Below are 21,114 nucleotides of genomic sequence, written 5' to 3'. Positions count from 1 at the left end.
CCTTTTCACTATCTTGTATCACACGGTCCTACTTAGTAGGGATATGTTTCAATATATGTTTTTTATTTAATGTCAGAGACAAAACTTAATTACTTAGTATTTTCTTTCAGGAGTTTAAATGATGTTAGATACTATTTAGACAATAAAAGTTTCAATAATACAATTAAGTCCTGAACTCAGATAAGCAACAATGTAAATGGAAGTGGCAAAGCAGAGTACAAAAATCAATTTGATCTTCAGATCTGCCCTTTGTTAATTTCCTGTCTGTCCTTTCCCATCTCATGAGAAGGGACTAATAATCATCCAAGACCTCAATATTTTATCCACTTCTTTTACAGACTTCTCCAACATGAAGCTCTCTATACGTTTGGTCTTTGTAACTATCTAGAGAACATCAGACTGGGGAAGGCTTATCAGGTCCTTAGGGAAATGTTATCAGGGCAAAGAGCTATCTGAAGCATTCCTTAAACTGGACTGAGTTTTTAAATAGAATTCATACAATACATGAAAAAAACTATATGACCAGCCTCAAGTTTGAGCTTCTCTGAAAGCTTTTATGTACATCAAAGTCCTGCTACATTCCTCTATCAATGAGAACATAACTCCAAAAAAATGAGGAATATCTGTCTACATTGCTGTTTTTTTGTACAGTAAGTCCAGCAGTGACTATTGCTTCCATCTTATAGCATCCTTAGAGTTGTGATTATTGAGTCACAATTTAACTTTCTCAGAAGAGAATACCCACCACCTAAAAGCTTCAAGGCTAGAGACATGACTTGATTTGACTAGAGAGATTTGACTATAAGACATCAACTCAGCATATGGTACCAAAAAATATATTGAAAATTTCTGTTAGGACTGATAACTTATATGATTTATGCCAACTTTCTCTGAAAAGGGTTTACAGGTCTCCAACCCCATCATTCACAGCTAGCTTCTGGTTAGGGATAATGGACAGTATAGTCTGATGTAAGGGAAATACATCAAGGTGGGAAGACTGATTTTTTTCCCACTGAGCTTTCAATCATGTCTATGTTCAAAACCACGAAATGGCTTAGGAAAGATTCTAGTCTTGACAAAATGATAGAGAAAACCTCATGTAGTATTTATCAGTTTAGATCTGCTTACAAAGCCACAGATTCATACCACCAACAAAACTCTTTACAAACACAGCAAGGCTGCCATCTGCAAACTTTTGCATAACATGCAAATGAAGATTTAGAACAGCTGTTTCTGTATTCCCAAAAGCTTCTTGTTCACTGTAGAGAGCAAACTTTTAAAAGAATCTTTCCTGATCAGAATTTAACTCCTTGTAGCAAATCAGTTGATGCTACTCAGGATTTTTCATTCAGTAAATATCAGTAAATCTTCATAACCACCAAGCCAACCAAGTTATTTTAAAATAATATGACGGTATGAAATCCAGGTTTTAATACCTGCTCATAAGAAATTGTGTTCTCCTAAAGATTTGTTGTTGCTTGCACTGGAATTCTAACACAATTACACTCCATATTAAAATTTCAATGTATATCATTGTAAACAGGAGCTAGCATGTGCCCAAAGATCCCTTTCATTTGGTACAGAAATGAGCTCATGTACCTTTGTTCTCTACTTTCCTCTAGGATTTATATCAATTTTTCCATCAAATGTTGTTCAAGGTATAACAATAGAATACAAATGCAAAAAAGTTCAACAACAATAAAACACCAAGTAGAAAATAAAAACATGAGAACAAGACAGGTAGAATGCAAAAATCTTCATCACCATCACCAAATGGGATTTTGTACACAAAACTCATGCAGTCTAAGAGAAAAATACAAATTCTTTCAATAACCTCATGATGATTTAGAACAGACCTGGACATTTTATAGCCCCTCAACTATATCTGGCCCTTTGGCTGCCACTCTGGCCCATCTGAAGTCAATTGGAAATTAGAAATCACATGTAAATAAATATATATCATGCACACAATACAGCTGCATTCCTTTTATTTTGAAGGTGATTATTTGTTTTTCCAATTTTATATATGTATGAATGAGTGCCTATGCATCTTCACAGCCACATTGCTTTGGCCCTTCCAGTACAGTCCAAATTTTTCATGTAGTCCCTTGGGAAAATTAATTGCTCACCCCTCATTTAGAGGATTACATATTGCAATTTATCTCCTGGCAATATTAAGCTATTTGCCATTTGTGAGGCTATGCTGACAATCATTAACACCTACCTCAAAATATGAATTATTTACATGGGTTTTCTTTACAGTCAGGTCATAAAACTGTCCTGCAAAAATGTCAGCTTGAAAAGCAAGCAATTGCTAATTTAAAACACAGTGATATCAACAGCATGTTGAAATCATTATAGCAACCTTGTGAAACAAAACGTGAGCACAGTTATTAGCAGAAACTAATGCATTTGGCAAATAGGAAGGAATTCCTCTCAACCCAGTTTCCAGTCCTAAATAGAAAGTAGCAATTTTTCAAAAGAAGTTTTTTTTAACTCTGAGGAGCCCAGGCTTTGGCAGGAATATGTACGTACTGTTTTTATAATATACCGTAATTCCTCTTGGACCTCTGAAACCATTCTCTTCCATCAGATTTGTCTAGACATTTTTCCATATGCACAATAAAAAACAAAAGCAGCATGATGCAAAAAATGAAATTGCTTTAGATAATTTCTTGCCACCTCCCAATAAAACTAGGATTCCCAGCTACCAATAGTTGTTATTGGACTCTTTGGAACAGGCAGTGATGCCAAGCTAGGACTGCATTACAAACTTAAACAGGTTCAATGGATATTGTTTAAAGCAATGAGTTGCTGATTGAGGAATTCTGGGAGATGATGTCCATATAACTTAAAGTTAACAAGTTTGAAAACACTGTTTTAAAGTTTCCAAGCAATTGAGAGACATTCACAGATTAACTTGTACAATCACAATTTTTTTTTCTATAGATGATGGTAGACTATTTAAAATGTATGGCAGCCTTCCCTACCATGGGTCTTCCAAGCATATCTGGACTAAAACTCCAGTACCCTTAGCCATGATACAAACAAGGAAAATTATAATTCAGCAAAGTATAGAAAGCAAATCTGAAACATAATGTGATGTAAGCAACTATCAACTCCCTCTTAACAATATATGCTTCCCCCCTACATTTACCTATTTTTCAGATTTAATTTTCCAGTAAATTTAATGCAGATATTCAATTAATATGTTTAAATAATAACAGATTCTTTAAAATCCTTATAAAGAATTTAATCAGGAAGGAATAGTAGGAACTCCAACAGATTTCCATTAGAGTATTTCTGAACTTGGGTTCTTTTAGTAGCTACAATTATATAACTGGTAATGTAAAGAAAGTGTAGAATGGGAGATGTCAATTTTTGGGCAGGGGTGGTGGGACTCCCAACACACCCAGTACCTGCTTACCTTTGGACCGTTGCACAAAGGCTTTCCATGCCCCGACACCTGTTGCACTACTGCCCAATTTCTTCTGCAGCTGCTTGTGGCTACACACCACATGGCACATTGTGCTGGTGCTGCTGCTTGTGGCAGGAGACCGTGTGGTGCATTGCATCACTGCACACGCAAATGGCAGCATTGGCGCAATGTGCCATGTGGCCTCTTGCTGCAAGTGGCGGCATTGGTTTAATGTCGCACATGGCCTCCTGCCACAAGCAAAGGGACTCGCACAATGTGGCATGTGGTGTTTAGCCACAAACGGCCAGAGAAGTTCGACAGCGGCATGACAAGTGTTGGAGCATGGGAGGAGTGGCTGTGGCAGTCCTAAGGCAAGTGGGTATGAGGCGTGTGAGGCAGTTCCACCCCCCAGCCCTAGATTTATTTTTATGCATGCGCCTCATCCCACCTCAAACAACCAGACGATGGGATGGAATGGGTGGGGTCTTAACTAGGATTTATTTTGGGGGTTGGGGTCATATTAGGCGCACATGTAAAAATCAAGCTATGATTATTTTCAGGATTATTTTCAGGGAAACACGATAGATCTCAGTGAAGCTTTTGGTTATATAAACAGAAATATTTTGTGGAAGAAATTGGCCAACACATATAATGTAACTAAGAATATATGTCCCCATAATGATGTCACAAAGGGCTGTATTCTAACTCTAAAACTTTTTAACCTCTATGCCACTGATATTACAGGACTCCTCTATGCTTCAGACACTGATATGCCAAAGATCCATGATGAATTTAGTAATATCCTTTTATATGCTGATAATACAGTTCTAGAGGCACACTCACAATTAGGCCTGACAAAACTGTCGTGAAAGCTAAATACTTACTATGCTTTTATTTTTAAAAACATTAATAAGTCAAATCTAAAATGATGGTAATTAGTAAAGGTTTCATGAAATATACTATTTTTATGCACAACAGGATGAGCTCCTGTTATTTGCCCAACTCCTGCCCACCTAGCATTTCGAAAGCATGCAAATGCAAATTGATAAGTAGGCATAACTTTGGTGGGAAATTAATAGATTCCATACGCCTCAGTATACAATCATGCTTATCACATGACCATAGAAGTGTCTTCGGATGATTCTGGCTTCCTTGGATAAGAAACAGAGATGAGCGCCACCCTGTGGGTCATATATGACTGGACAAGGGAAACCTTTACCTAAGCATGAAATATAACAGGCAGATAAATGGGAAGCCTATTGAACAAGTGAATTATTGTACTTATTTAGAAGCGAGGTTTTTTTTTACCAACATAGGATCATAGATAAATCACTTTAAGAGTTTGGCAAGGCAGAGGAAACTACTGAAAGATTATACAAAGTATTTAATTATAATTATTCATGTACCTTGTACCCTAAACTGAAAGTATTCAGGGAAAAAATAGTCTCAGTTCTGACTTATGGCATGGAATTTATTTATTTATTTAAGAAAATTTATATAGCCACTCAACTCACCCTCTTGGCATTTTACAAGAATAAAACCCCAATTTAAAAACAATAAAAAGCAATAATTCCCTTTACTTTCTTGGTCTTCTGTAATTTGCATCACAATTGTTGGGCCTTACAAAAGCTATCTTACTTACTTGATAGACTACTCAAAATATGTTTAGTAGAACAGATAAATACGACTGGGCACTTCCACCATAGTTTGATTAACTACGTGCCCTTCTTAGGCTTAGACAATTCACATATACCTACTTGAAAGAAAAGCTCACGATGATCTGAATCACTGATTGTCCCATTTCCTCCTGGGTTCTAATCTATACATCATGAGCAGAATGTGAAGTTTATACTTAAGAAAATTGATTTAAGAACCCATTACATCAATCAGATTGGGGCATCCTGTAAAGGTGATGTGTTCATCTGAAGGTTGATCCCAAAGTATTATATTAGTGTATTTTCTTTTATCTATTTTACTCTGAAATTAGATGTTTGGTTTATATTTTGATATGTTGGAAGACTGATCAATTGTCTGTCTCCGTCCATCCAACCATCGGTCCATCCATAACCAGCCCAATAAAAATTTGCTTTATAAAAAACATGGACAAAGGTTTTACCCCAAATTCTATTCTTCCATCATTTTCTGGGTAGTACAAATAGAACACCACTTGTTCTAATCTATTAAGAAATCAACAATAAGACATTTAAAGGTAATCTCTATAGATGAGAAATATATGACTGTAACAGCAATTTCAAGTTGGATCTATATTAACCCTAAGCCTTCCTCTGGATGATATAATTTAATTATCATTTACAAAAATAATTCTACATTCAGTGAATAGTGTTGTCTATCTTAAGGCTGCAAGGAATGTTTTCCTCTAAACACATAAGGTGTCAGCACCTAGCTGAGCTTGGATGATACTCAAAGCAGAATCAGTCCCAGTTAACATTTTCACGGGAGACCATGAGGAAATCCCAGAGCTGTAGAATAGACTGGCAAGTTGAAAAGACCTCCGCAAAGAAGGTGCTTTCATTTTACTTCGATTTTCTTTTACATAATGTAATTGGTTTATGTTAATTCATTGGTTTTATAATGACACATTTACCTGTCTCTATCACTATCATTGCAATTATGTTGTATGTTTGAAATGTTGATTTCATTGATTATGTGCCATCAAATTAAGGTTGATTTTTAGCAATCATAAGATAATCTTTCTCTGCTCCCAAATTGATATTACAATAATGCACTCATTACCACATAATTGAGTCCATCCACTTCGCTGCTGGGCCTTCTCCAGAGAGCTCAGTCTTCGTATAATGTGTCCAAAATATAATTTGACCTTGATAATTTATTCTTTAAGAATTCCTTAGGAGAATTCTATATTGATTTGTTTGATAATTCCTTTGTTTGTTTCCTTATGTATGTTTTCAGAGTCTTCTCCAACACCAAAGTTCAACAGCATCAATATTCTCTTTATCCATGTCTGACATTTGTTTTTGAAAAGTGACACAGGGAACACCACTGCCTGGAATCATTGCCAGGAAAACTTTGTGGACACTTTCATGCAGTCACCATGATTTGAGATTGACTCTAAGGAGAGTTTATCATTTTTCTCCATTTTGTTACAGATATTATACTAGCAAAACAATGTTAATGTCACGAATCTTACCTTGGATAAATGTAACTTTATTTAAACCTGATTCTCATATAATAAGTATGAACAATCAATTATCAATAATTAATTAAAAACACATTTTCCTTGGGCACAGATTTCATAACACTTTGCAAGGACAGATAAGTTATTTAGGTAGAATTTGACATATTGTAATTAAGTTAGATGTATGCATGTTACTGCTTTTCTTTTAATTTCCTTGTGTATATTTTTTGTATTTCATTTTTAAAAATACAATAAAATTATATATGTGATTATTATAAATTATAAGTATCTGACACACGCACTTAAAAAAGATCCTCCACAGATTAGGAAGAGGGAGAACCAGCTGGCTTCTCTGCCTCTGCTGGTGTTTTGCATTGGGGAAGTTGCAACACACCTGCAATTAGAAAGCCCTTGATGGTAACCAGGATCAAATAGGGCCAATCCCCACCACAGATCTTGTCCCTTTAAAACGGGGGCAGAGACTTCTCCAGTGAATTAGTAAACATGCTCAGGTTCTTCATAATATAATAAAAGAAAATTAGAATCCATAAACGGAACTATAAGATGCATCATCATAAATAATACATACTTTTTTTCCTGGGCAACGTAAAGAAAGCATCTCTACATGCAACCGTACCTTGAAATCCTGAGACTATCTGGACAACATCTTCATACACCATCAGAGTAGCTGACCGCTCAGGAAGAAGGCCAAGGCTCAGGGAAGAAAATACTGTATTTAAAAAAAAAAAGTTAATTGCAGTATTCCAGTGGAATGGAGAAGAAACTAATTAAATATTCATTAACACAAATATCCTTTCTAGATAATGCATATATACCTTCATCAGATAATAATATTTACCAAATAATACACTATTGCTTAGACAAGTCATTGTAAAGACATTTAGAGGCAAACGGTAAGCTTAAAATGGCAACAGTGGAGAAATTAATGGAGAGACTAATGAGTATTTCAGAAAAGTTAAAATATGTGAACTTTTTTTTCTCAATCATCATTGTAGGACTTACAATCTTAGTGACAAACATACAAAATCCTGGTGTGAAATATTTTAAGATAAAAAGATACTTCTCTAACCACATGGGCAGCATCTCTGCTGTTTGAACTGGCATGATGTGATCGATGTATATAAAATTTATTGAGCTTATTTTTAAAATTATGCTATAGTTTTAATTCTTTTTTACAACCTTCTTTCTGGTAGATGAGTTCATTAACTAAATATAATTAATATCAAATTCCTTAAGTAGATGGCCTATCTTAAGAAAAACATAGCTGCTTTAAGGAGTTGCAGATAGTCTGTGTGGGTATCTATGTATGCTGTCAATCATTTTTTTGCCTTCTAATCCACAGTGATGCATAGCTCTCATCAATGCTACTTAAAATGAATCTGCAATGTCAAGCTTTTTTCAGATGAAGGATATTTGTAAAAATTGGAAACCTAAGCAAAGGTAGGAAGAAAACTTAGTGACATTTGAAAATAGCAAGCAAAGATGGTTAATTTCAGCAACATATAGAAATAGATTTTTCTCCTAAGATGCTCTATCACAGGGGTCTCCAATCTTGGCAACCTTAAGACTTGTGAACTTCAACTCCCATAAATTCTGGGAGTTGAAGTCCAGAAGTCTTAAAGTTGCCAAGGTTGGAGACCCCTACTCTATCACACATTTAACTTTCTAAAATGCTATCAAACAATCACAAGCGTATGCCACCAAAACTTAGTGACTTTGCTCCATGTTTTATGAAGAGGAAACTAAGAAGAATCCAAGATGACCTTCAGATGATGATGCACCTGGAGAAGAGAGGATCTTGAAAACCACAGTTCTTGATAAGCAACGATTGGAAGGTTGAATCTCTTACCACCTTTTCCCTTCAGCTCTTCATTTTTCCTAAGCACACATGAATTTTAATTGCAGTTTTTAAAGCTTTAATATTTTTAGCTTTACAACGAGCTGATTGCTGACCTATTTTATAACCCCTTGCTGGGCTTTTACATCTTTTTTTCTGTTCTTTACTGTTTATTATTAAATTTCAAACCACTTTCATTTTCATTGTAGGGAAGTCTGCAATGAAAATGTACTTTCTGGCAGAGAAAGTTACCTGAATGGACTTATATAGGATTAGATTACAAATTTTGTTCTTTCTAGCTCTCAAGCTCTGATATTTATTTCTTAACTTTTAATGGAAAAATTCCCCTTTTAAAAAACATTTTTGATTCTGGGAAAAAAATCTATCTCAATCTTTCTTATCTTTGTGAACACTGGGTTATGATTTCTCTGCTTCTCTTGTCCTTGGAAAGAACAATGCATTTCTAAAAATATGCCCTAATAGAGATAAACTTTTCTGGGAAGCATTTGAAAAAAAGAATGCTCTCTCTCTTTATTTTAAAATATAAACTGATTTCATATTATACTTGAAAATATAATCAAAAACTTAATGGGACAACAACGTCTTTAAGCCAAACTCAGGACGATATCCAAATACAGAAAATACAGTTTGATTTGATTTGCAACTTGATGAATTGAAATCTGATTTGTTGCTGCCACATGTAAGAAGAAAGTAATTGGTCTGAAAATTATAGATCTGCCAGAAAATATGAAAGTGAATATGAATACAAGAATTTCTGACATAATGGAATAGATGAAGAATGGATTGGACTCTCTTGACAAAACGAACACTGTATTTTTCAACAATAGATGCTGCAGAACTTTTTACAACAGAGATTTATGAACTTTGGAAATAAAATGCAATTTTGGAAAAGTTCCCAATTAAAATCCTAAGGAAAAGTTTTATTATTAAGAGCTAAACAAAGCTACTTGTTCCTGAACAGATCAGAGATAATGCTTGGGGTGATTTATAGTTGGTAAGAAACTATTGTAGAGTTTCTGCGAGTAAATTACAAAAACAGATTGTTAACAAAAGACTTTGCATTTTAACTTTACTGTTGTTTACCCCGTTAATTATTTTTTCTTCATATATACGACATGTGAAAAAGAAAATACACCCTCTTTGAGTTCTATGGCTTTATATATCGGGATATAATAAAAATCATCTGGTCTTAGCAATGCTTAAAAGTAGTTGAATACAACCTCAGATGAACAATAACACGTAACATATTATACCATGTCATACTGTATTCATTTTACAAAAGGAAAACCAAAATGTAGAAGCCATGTGTGAAAAATTAAGTACACTGTTGTGAGGAAATTTTGGCTCACTCTTCTTTATAATATTGCTTCAGTCATTGAGGTTTCACAGGCATTTGTTTATGCACACTCTTGAGGACTTGCCACAGCATCTCAATCAGGTTGAGGTCTCAACTTTGCCTAGGCCATTGCATCACTTTGATTATTTTCTTTTTCAGTTGTTCTGTTCTAGATTTGCTGGTGTGCTTGGGATCATTATTATGTTGCATGACCCAATGTTGGCCAAGCTTTAGCTGCTGGACAGATGGCCTCACATTTGATTCTAGAATACTTTGTATACAGAGGAGTTCATGATTTAACTCAATGACTGCAAGATGCCCATGTCCTGTGGCTACAAAACTAGTCCCAATCATCACCCCTCCACTATTGTGGCTTGATGGTTGGTCTGAGATATTTGTGCTGATATGGTGTGTATCATACACCCATCAGAATCGGAATCCGAGGAGGAAGACGAAAAGCTGTCAGGGAGCAGGAGAGTGGCTCCATTGGCTGTGGAGGAAACTGGGGAAGGGCAAAGTCAGGCTGGGCAGAGCAGGGAAGAGGTAGAACAAGGGAGAGGGGGTTCAGAGGAAGACCAAGGCCCATCCACCTCCTCATCCTAGGGCATGCAGGGAAGAATGGAGAAGAGAACATGGGTTGCGTGCCTTCGAGGGAGGAGAGGGTCCTGATACCCTTCACGGGGCACATCTGGGGAGGGAGTTTAAAGGAGAACCAGTCGGGAGGGGCGTTTGTCAGAAACAAAGGTTGAGTTTATCTAAAGTTTGCTGCTGTTATCAGAGTTCCTGACATCCTCCCAATTGGTTTGATTTACTGCTGTGTTACTTCACTTCTGGAACTCCTTGTCTTGCCCTACTGGATTTATTACTTTATCTTGCTTTGTTGGATTTATAATTTAAAGTTTTCTGTTTACACTGTTTTGGATTGGAATATCTGCAGCCAAAGGCTGTTGCATGTTCCTGGGAGAGTTTTTCTCCAGACCAGAAGATAACCGGCACATTGGGGGCAAAGTTGGAGCTAATAAGGGGACCTCTACTTATTACCTTGCTGGGTTGCCTTTGTGCCATGCCCCAGGTCATCACACTGTGTTTGGTTTTCACCAAACACGGCACTGTGCATTGTGGCCAAACTTCTGAACTATCCAAAGGACAGTATTTCAGAAATCTTGTGATTTGATCAGATGCAACTTTGCAAACTTAAGCCCTGCTGCCATGTTCTTTTTAAAGGGAATTCCTGGGAAGATTGGCAATTGTATTTAATGTTTTCCATTTCTGAATAATCTTCTTCAATGCGAATTATGGACTTTAAATTATTTGGAAATAGCCTTATAACCCAAATTGATGCACAGCAACAATTGCTTCTCTAAGATCACTGCTGATGCCTTTATCATTTGGCATTGTATTAACACACACCTCAATGTTAAGGCCAGCAAACTCCTAAGATTGCTGTTTTTCTAGAGGTAATCACACTTGTTGATGATCAATTGTTCAAGGATACTTGATTAGCTTCTTCATACCTATGGAAGCAGTAAGCGCGTATTTAGTTTTTCACACATGGCTTCTCCATTTTGGTTTTCTTTTTCTAAAATAAATGACATAGTGTAATATGACATGAGCTGTTGTTCATCTAAGGTTGTTATTTACATACTTTCAACAACTGTTAAGGACCAGATGATTTTTACTATGTTCTGATCTGTAAAAGAACTCAAGGAGGGTGTACTTTCTTTTTTCACATTACTGTCCAATATATGACAAGTCAACTAGATTGTAAATACATCTAGAAGCTTATAAATTTTGGATCTGCTTTGCAAGGGGGGAAACTATTATTGCTGCAAAATATTTGTTACTGTTCAAATATATTTTGTTTTGTTTTTTATCCTTTTAATTCACATTTTAAATGTTCTTGTCTAGTTTTGTTTTGCTTTTGTTCATTTTTTCCTCTGGATTCTTTTGTATAAAATAAACATTTTGAAAAGAATCAATAACAAATTTAAGTGTAAATCTGATTTTTCTTAAATTACAGCAGTTTCATTATGGTAAATTTCTTTCTTTCATATGTACTAAGCATTGGATAATCACAAAATGGCTTATTGAAGAAAAAAATTAAAATCGATGCTAAGAACTTAGATTGGAAAATATATACTTTTCTAATTGTGAACCAAATAGAATCAACAACATGTGGCTCTCCAGATGTTAAATTGGAATACACTTGAAATACTGCATCCTGTTACATATACTTGGAATACTGCATCCAGTTTTGGTCACCACAATGTAAAAAAGATGCTGAGTCTAGAAAGATTGCAAAGAAGAGCAACAAAGATGATTAGGCGACTGGAGGCTGGAATTGGCTATGTCTAGTTTAATGAAAAAAAGGACTAGGGATGACATGATATCAGTGTTCCGATATCTCAGGGGCTGCCACAAAAAGAGGGAGTCAAGCTATTTCCAAGGCACCTGAAGGCAAGACAAGAAGCAATGGATGGAAACTAATTAAGGAGAGAAGCAACCTAGAACTAAGGAGAAATTTCATGATAGTTAGAACTGTTAATCAGTGAGACAACTTGCCTCCAGAAGTTGTGAATGATCCAAAACTGTAAATTTTTAAGAAGAGATTGGATATTTGTCTGAAATGGTATAGGATTTCCTGGCTAAGCAGGGGGTTGTACTTGAAGACCTCCAAGGGCCCTTCCAACTCTGTCTATTCTATTCTATTCTATTCTATTCTATTCTATTCTATTCTATTCTATTCTATTCTATTCTATTGCATTCTATTCTACTCTAAACCTAACCCTATTCTTCCCTAACCCTAACCTTAACCCTAATCCTAACCTATCCATTTCCTATTCCTATTCACTTTTGGTGTATAATTCTTAGTACCAGTTTATACCATGTTTTAAATGTGGAATTCTTTTAATATAAAGTTGTGCCTTTCTAAATTTCAATAATGTGTTAAATAAGGATAGATCTTACATTACGTACACAGAAATTATTATTATTATTATTTTATGATTTATCCAATCTGGTTACTGCTATTGATAATTATATATTACTTAGATTTTAGTGACACAGTTTTTAAAATAATAGTATATATATATTCATTTATATAAAATTAATTAATGAAACTAATTAACAAATAAAATTGATTAATGACCAAATGAAATGTAACTAACTATGCAATTTACCTAACTTTAGGTAAAAAATCTACCATATAAATTTAGTCCAATTTAATTCTGTGATGCTGGAAAAATTGCTGTGTACTACTGTACTTTATTTTTTCTTTTCTTTTTGCCTTTTTTATTTTAACTAGTTTAATTTTCTATTTTTCATTCTCAAAAATATGTAATAAAATATTACCATAATAGAAACAACAATCCTAATAATAATCATAAGAACAAGATAGGCAAGATTGTTTCCTAGTGATCTAAGAATAATCCATTGTATAAATATGCACAATAGGTACTTTTTTTCATTTTATTGCTATTTTTAACTCCCTTGTTTGGCCATTTAACAGAGACAGAGGGGACAAAATAATAATTCCTTCCCATTGAAAGTGCTGGCAACATGCCTAATGAACTTGGAGAATGCTCAGAAACTGTTTCTTTGAAACAAACACTTATTTCAAATGCCATTTTCCCCAAAAGTGCAGTTTTGGGCTTCAGTGATAGTTAAATTGATTTCCCACCCCCATCCTCAAATATTAATAGCAAATCCTTTACTTAAGAAAGTCCTAAACAGGAATTAACCTAATTGCAAAAATAAATATTCTCCCCCCTTCGTCTTTTAATGTGTCCTTGACTCATACCCATTCTTTCTGCCAATTTTTAATTAGAAGCTGGAAAAACAACATCATCCAATAGTTCACAATTTCTTAAGTACAGTAATAGGCAGAATTACTGCAAAAGGTTTGTTCTAGGCTTGTAGACCCAAAGTTTCTCATCCTTATTATACCTAAAATATTTGGACTTCAATTCCCCAGTCAAATTAGACCGGAGCCGAGGGGGTGGGTAAAGATACATTGAGAAGTCAAATGGTACCACCTTGTGTAAATTACTACTCTAGTCTTTATCTTCTAAAACATATGGCTTTACTCAGGACTCATCAGGAAAAGGAACTCTTTAATGTTTGAAGATACTCCTGGACATATTCAGGTTACCAAAAGTGTTCAATTATAACATCTGATGAACCCATGATTCTATAAATATCATCAAATCATAATTATAACAAGTTTTATATCTGTCCCACCCTCTGCCTCTTCCCCCCATTTTTTTAGAAGTAAAATCTTACCTCAGAACAAAAATAAAGATCTCTTACCAGGCAATCTTACAGGTTTCCATGGCGCAGAGTTTGGCACATAAGCTTGTTTAGTTGCAGTAACAATTAGCTGACTGTCCAGCTTATACTGAAACTTGATAAAGGCAGTGCCATCTCCTCCGGTGTTTCCTGAAGCAAGTGGAACCTGGTTGGTAAAAATCTCGATAAAGGCTTCCGTGACTGGCTGGTGTGTGCTGGCATCACTGACATGAACCTTCAGAGTAACTTCTGCAACAAAAACAGAGTGGTAATTAGCACCTTTTACCTTGGTAACATGACAGAAACAAAGCAAAAGTGGGAAGGAGAGAACCGAAGGTTTTACCCTGACCCTTGAAACTTTCCTGTTATGCAGGAGTGTTCCTTGCCAGTGGTGGAGCCATAAGTAATTGTCCAAAAGTTGTGGCCAAAAGGTTCATGCTGGTGGCCACAATGGGACAACACATCTTAAAAAATAAGCAGAGCTTAGAAGACGTTCTTCAGCGACAGACCGAAACCTCGCCTCTGCGAGGCTTCGATCTGTGCTCGCCGCTGGAGTGCCCCGAGCTGGCTGGTTTGGGGGCTAAGCCACCCCATAGAGGTGGTGAAGAGGGGGGAGACTGCCTGTAGGGTTGAGGAGAGCCGCATCTCTCCTCCCCAGCTGGCCATTACTCCCTTTCCCAAAGTCGGGTTGCAGCGGTGGTCAGAAATGGCCACCACAAAGAAGAACTCGACCGGAAAAGAATGTGCAGGAGGAAGATAAGAAGAGAAAGTTTTGGTTGACCGGGTCAAACAGCAAAAGCAACAAATAAGGTACCCTGGAATTGAAACTATTAAAAAACAATAACATTGTTCCCTAAGAAGATTTTTAAGCTGCGAAGGAGAGAGAAAAGGGAAAAGATTTGTTTTTCTCCTTTTCCTATACTGACAGCTAAGAGACTTAAGCAAGAAATTGGAAAAAAATCCACTTTGACATCAATAGGCATTTAATGCTAAAAGTAAAAAGTCAAAGGGATAATAAAGATTTCTGGATAATTAAAAGCTTTTGAAAACAGGAAAGGAAAGAAAAAGAATAAAAGGGCAGGATCTGGAAGGGAGGAGACTGCCTGGAATTAAAAAGAACTTACAGCAAAATCTCAACAAGACTTCCAAAAGATACATTTTAACTGAAATATCGCAACAAAAACTGCAGGAAGAGAAAGTCGAAAAAGAAATAAGAAGATATAACTTCGGGACTATCTGGATTACTTGATGATTTCCGGATTCTTGGTTATTGTTTTGAATGATTAAATCAATCGGGTGGTTGTTTAAAACTGTTTAAAATGGCCCCACTTTTAGAAGATCTGAAAATGGAACTTAAAAAGTACAAAGAAGATGCACAAGAAGGGAGAGGTTCTTTTGGCTTCGTATTTCAGTTTTTAGAAATGGAGATTTGGAATTATGAGAAACAACAAGAAATGCCTGCAGAACAAGAAGATTGCGACAAAGAAGAAGCCATCTTTAATGAACAAGTAATCTTAGATGGGGGGAAAAAGGAAAGGGGGGAAAGGAATTGAAAGTTTAAGATTGGGAAAAACAACTGCAAAAAAAAATAGAGTGAAAAATAAGTATAAAATCAGAAAGCAACAGAAGAAGGAAATGCAGAAGAGAGAATTAGAACTAGAGAGACAAGGGGTAAAAAGGGGAGGGAGAAGATGAGAGGGAAGAAAGAAAGGAAAAGAAGTCATAAAGGACAGAAGCAAAATATAGAGAAACAGGGCCTATTTAGAGATAATGGGTGAAAACTTAATGGAAAAAGGGATTCTGCAAAGGTACATAAGATAGTATGGTTATATTAGAAACAGAAATAATTTTAGAATATATGAAACAATGTATGATTAAAATCTCTGATAAAATAGCTATCGTAATTCAGTGGAATGCTTGTCAATAAATAAATGTAACAAAATGTATATTTAATGATTTATAAAACATATGTGAAGAGAAATAAGGGAAAAATTAATTATGGAGATTATATGTGTTTTTAAGGAAGTATGATATTTAATTGAAAAGAAGTGTTAAAGGTGTTAAGATTTTAATGATAGAACTGAATTGGAATGGAATGAGGGTTTATAATTACATATATTTATAATCTTTTTTTAAAAAAAGAATATAGTGCGTATTATAAGAATGTACCAAGCAGAATTCGATTGGAAGTTATGTATTATGTATTATATTGAAGGTCATAAACTTAAGGTATATATTGAAGTTTAAATAAGAGTTGAATGGATGTAATTAAAAGATATAAAGGTGTCATACTCCAATTAGTAACTACAAGAGAAAATTTGTTTAATGAGAAAAGATAATATGAAATTGAAACAGAACAGGCAAAAGTATAAATATAATGATTTGAATTAAGATGAGATTAAAAAAATAAAATTGAAAAAAATTAAAAGAGGGGAAAAACTATATAGAAAATGTAAAATAGTATAAGATATGGAATAGAATACAAAAAGGAGCATGAAATTGAGTTTTGTGTCTGTATAAAGAAGTTCAACCCGGGACCATGCTATTTTCAAAAAAGATGTTGAAAACCCAAATAAACCCAAATATGTGTGAAAACCCAAATAAAACTTTATTAAAAAATAATAATAATAAGCAGAGCTTCAGTCATACTACTGTGACCACCAGCTTGATTTTTTTGACCACCTCTTATGGACACCCCTGTGCCTATTTCCAAGAAGAATTTATAGTTATACGGGTTAAGTATGATTAAATAGTAAGAAGGAAACAACTGTTAGTGGTCTGGGAGTACAGTTTTGGTGAGAATAAGAGATTGAGAGGGGCTGTTGGGGGATTTTTTTGGGAGGGGGAAAGGCAACATATCAGCATCCTTCTCCTTATAGTACTGCTTCCATTTGGCAGAGATTACCAGCCAGTGGTGGGATTTAAAAGTTCCCACCAGAGGTTCTGTGGGCGTGGCTGCGGGGGGGTGTGTGTCACACAACTCGTGCAATTCATGCGACTTGCATGTGCACCAAATGCGCACTTTGCATAAGCGTTAAAACAGTAAAAACTAAGCTACTGGGCCTCTCAGCTGTTTAGCACAGCAACCCACTCTGCCGTACCAAACAGCTGAGAGGTTAAAAAGGACCTAGGGGCAGGCGGATGGGCCCAACTGCAGAGCATCGGAGAGACTTGGAGCAAACTGGTTCTCTGCCAGCTGATCTTCGGCGCTACTGGTATGCCAGAACCTGATTGAACCGGTAGAATACCACCACTATTACCGGCTCACCATACCAAAATAGCATTCAAGCAGCTCAAAAAGAGTAAGCTAAGCTAAAGTGGGATCCTTAAATCCGAATATCAAACATACATATGGGGCAGGACAGAATGACTAGATAAAACATGTGGATGCTCTTTAACCAATTTGGCTATTTCCCCTGTAAGCAGAACAGTGATAAGATTATGCAATGGTGAAAAACAATCCAGACAAGCTTTTTCACATACTTGTTTGAAAGAACCGAGAACTGCATGACTGCAACTCAATCTTACACATCTCATTCCATGCAAAGGTACCAAAACAGAGTGAATCAAAAACTGGAAACCCAGGAAAAGATTGAGACTAAAATGATTTGAAGAGAAGGAAGGAGGAGGAAACATGAGCAAGAGAGCCACAAGTGTATACAGGAACAGGTAAAGTTCCAAAGGCCAGAACATACTAAGAAGATGAGTGAGAAAATATCATTTTTGTGGAATTAACAAGTCCTATGACTTTGAATCACTGAGGCAGATGTGAGGATCATGCACCTTACATTAAGGCTTCAGAAGCACATCCAGCTGTCATAAAGGAGAGCATCAGAAGTTGAGAGAATCTATCTGTCATGAAAGAGATCAGAGAACATTAAGAGAGTCAGCATAAGCTAATGGTTAAGGCACCAGGCCAGAAAGCAGAAAGCCATGTATTCAAGTCCTGCCTTTTCCATGAAAGCCAGCTGGCTGACCTTAAGCCAACCATTCTCTCCCAACCCGAAGCCACCTCACAGTGCTGTTCTTGTAGAGAAAAGTGTGTTGGATATGTTCGCTGCCTTAACGTATTTGGAAAAATAATAAATGAGGGATAAATAAACAAAACTGCAATTCTAGTGCCAAACCAACAATATCCTTCCCAACTTTTCAGGTCCTGTGTGAATCCAAGTCTTGGGATTACAAGTCATCTACTAAATAGAGCAGCCAAACACATACTATAATCCAAAGGGATCTAAGAGCATGTCAGTTTTTTTTAAAATTAATATTTCAGCAATTCTTCCAGTCCTTAAAAGAAAAGATCTCTTTCCTTCTTGTGAAGAAAGCAACTTTTTCAACTGCAGCTGTAAAACTTAGCATTAACTAAAGAAAAATGCTTCCCGTTTGTATTTTCACTATAGGTAATCTTTGATGTACAACTGTAATTGATCCAGAAATTACAGTTTTAAGTCATGCTTATTGTTAACCACATGATCACGCATGATTTCATAACCTTTTGTGCAGTAGGTGTTAAGTGAACACAGCAGTGTTAAGTGAATGTGTGGTTATAAAGCGAACTCATTTTAGCTAATGGTTTTTTTTTGCTGGAAGCTGAAAGTAAATGACTGCTTCTAGCAAAAAAAAAAATAAACTGTAAGTTGCAGTCACATAATTATGGGAGTCTACAAATGGTTGTAAATTTGTATTGGTTGCCAGGTATCCAAATGCGATTATGTGACTGGAGAACAGCCTTTGTAACTTTGACTGGTTGTAAGTCCAGGGCTACCTGTATTTGTATTTAAACCATTTTATACAACGTGAAGGTGAACAGATAAAAGGGATGGGGGAGGGAAAAAACCCAGAAAACAGAGACAGAACATAACTACCAAAGAAAAATGTCAGAATAACATCAAAGAGGTTCTGCTCACTTAAATTTTCTACAGAAACGATTTCCCCTGCTGCCTCTAACGAACAAATATATTTTCTCTCACTCTATCTTTCCTTTGAAGCTTTGCCTGATCTTGAATACACTTGTAGCTCTCTCTCTCCCCCTTCTCTCTCCCCCTCCCTCCCTCCCTCTCCCCTCCAAGCTGCCAGATTGCGATGAGGTTAACAGTACCAACTAGAGATAATGACAGGTGCTAAATGTGTGTTTTTTAAAAAATTCCCATATCTTCAGAAAGTATCTTTTATCCAACCTCATATTTATTTTTATTTATTTATTTATTTTTGTCAATTGCTTACAAGATAATAGGTATAAGTAAAAACATAGTTATGAATAAATGGATACATATAAGAAAAATAAAAAAAAATAAAACAACGCCCCCTACAGACCTCTTAGGAAAGGGGTGAGGTCAATAGTAGACAGTCTAAGGTTAAAGATTTTGGGGTTTGGGGAAAAAACCACAGTCGAGTATTCCAGATATTGACCACTCTGTTGCTGAAGTCGTATTTCCTGCAATCAAGTTTGGTGCGGTTAACCTTGAGTTTGTATCTATTGTTTGCTCTAATGTTGTTATGGTTGAAGCTGAAGTATTCATTGACAGGTAGGACATTGCAATGTATGATTTTATATACTATACTTAGATCGGACTGAAGGTGGCGTACTTCTAGATTTTCTAGGTCTAGAATTTCAAGTCTGGTGGCATAAGGTATTCTGCAACAAATAGAAGAGTGGAGAACTCTTCTTGTGAAATATTTCTGGACTTTCTCAATTGTGTTAATATCAGATACGTAATGTGGGTTCCAGACTGATGAGCTGTATTCAAGTATTGGTCCAGCAAATGTTTTGTATGCTCTAGTTATTAGTGTAATATTACCAGAGAAAAAGCTACGTAAGATTAGGTTAACAACTCTTAATAACTTTTTGGCTATGTAATTACAGTGGGCTCTAGCACTTAGGTCATTTGAGATGAGTACTCCAAGATCCTTGACAGAGTTTGGATCATCAACAAGGTCTTGACTATTCAGCCTGTATTTTATTTTCTGATTTTTTTTGCCAATATGTAAGACAGAGCATTTATTTGTTGAGATTTGAAGTTGCCATTTGTTTGACCATTCTGACACATTCTGATACATATTTTTCAGCACATTATTGAGAACATTAGTCATGATTCAGAACTCACCCTATGAAAAAGTACTGGCTGTGCTGTCCAAATTTTTCAACCTCCTACACATAGTTCATTCTCATTCTTCAATAATGCCACCATAGTAATTATCTAGTCATGTCTTGATAAAAAAAAATCAGTATTTTTTTGTGTAGGGGGATCAATTTATATCATTGAAGCTAACAAATTTTGATCAGCGTTTTCCAATCCATTCAATGAGTAAGTGTTGATATATATGATCAAGCATGAATCACTTTCTAAATGAAAGTTTAAGCAGAAAGATAAGCAGCTGATCTAACATTGAAGGGATCTTCCCACAGTGTAATTTGGATATCCAGGGAGAAGGGATTTTTTTAAAAAAGGTTAGAAGTAGGAAGAACAAATTGTTACCTCATCCAAATGGTTTTTCCTAACGTGTCATTAGCCTTAAACTAAAATTTCCCTGCTGCCATCAATGCTAGGAGCCACTTGTACATTTATACCCCATAAGCTTGTAATTTATAGCAGTAAAATTCTTGACATCCATACAGAATCAGGACATGTACAGAAGATGGACTATAAATTGTAAGATAATGCAATTTTAGCTTGTTCTCTTTAACTGAAGAATTCTGTATTTTAGAGAGAAGAAACATTAGATATATATATATAAGAAACATAAGATGGGTAAGAGACTTACTTACATTCTACATTTAAAACTGCACTGCCAATAGTAGAATGAATATTTATTTTGTTCAAAACAGCAAGGAAATTAACCTCTTAGATCTAAAACTTGATAGGCTGTACACCAAACACTTTTATTTTCTTTCAAGTCAACTTTCATTTTAAAAGAACCAATGTAGGGAAGGATCATATGGCACATGCAGAAGATACATTTCCTCCATATTTGGAAGGCAAAAATGATTTCAAAGATTCAAAAGCTTCTAAATTCAACAGTTTAGATTGTATTAAGGC

General features: G+C 35.6%; 1 protein-coding gene across 3 annotated transcripts in view; it reads right to left on the bottom strand.

The window, feature by feature from the left end:
* Nucleotides 1-21,114, bottom strand: part of FAM171A1 (family with sequence similarity 171 member A1) — a 108,844-nt gene that overhangs the window by 41,749 nt on the left and 45,981 nt on the right. For all 3 annotated transcript variants that reach the window (XM_026681361.2, XM_026681362.2, XM_087946774.1), the window contains 2 exons: nucleotides 14,099-14,326; nucleotides 7,213-7,305 (listed from right to left, as the gene is read on the bottom strand). In XM_026681361.2, coding sequence (XP_026537146.1) covers nucleotides 7,213-7,305; nucleotides 14,099-14,326 — 321 coding nt within the window. The remainder of the gene's footprint in view (nucleotides 1-7,212; nucleotides 7,306-14,098; nucleotides 14,327-21,114) is intronic.

The sequence above is a fragment of the Notechis scutatus genome, chromosome Z, assembly GCF_049901735.1.
Source record: "Notechis scutatus isolate UNSWTSFEM ecotype Mainland chromosome Z, rNotScu1.2, whole genome shotgun sequence".
Classification (NCBI taxonomy): domain Eukaryota; kingdom Metazoa; phylum Chordata; class Lepidosauria; order Squamata; family Elapidae; genus Notechis; species Notechis scutatus.
Note: the sequence above shows the minus strand (reverse complement) of the source record. Positions and strands in the feature narration are given on the sequence as shown.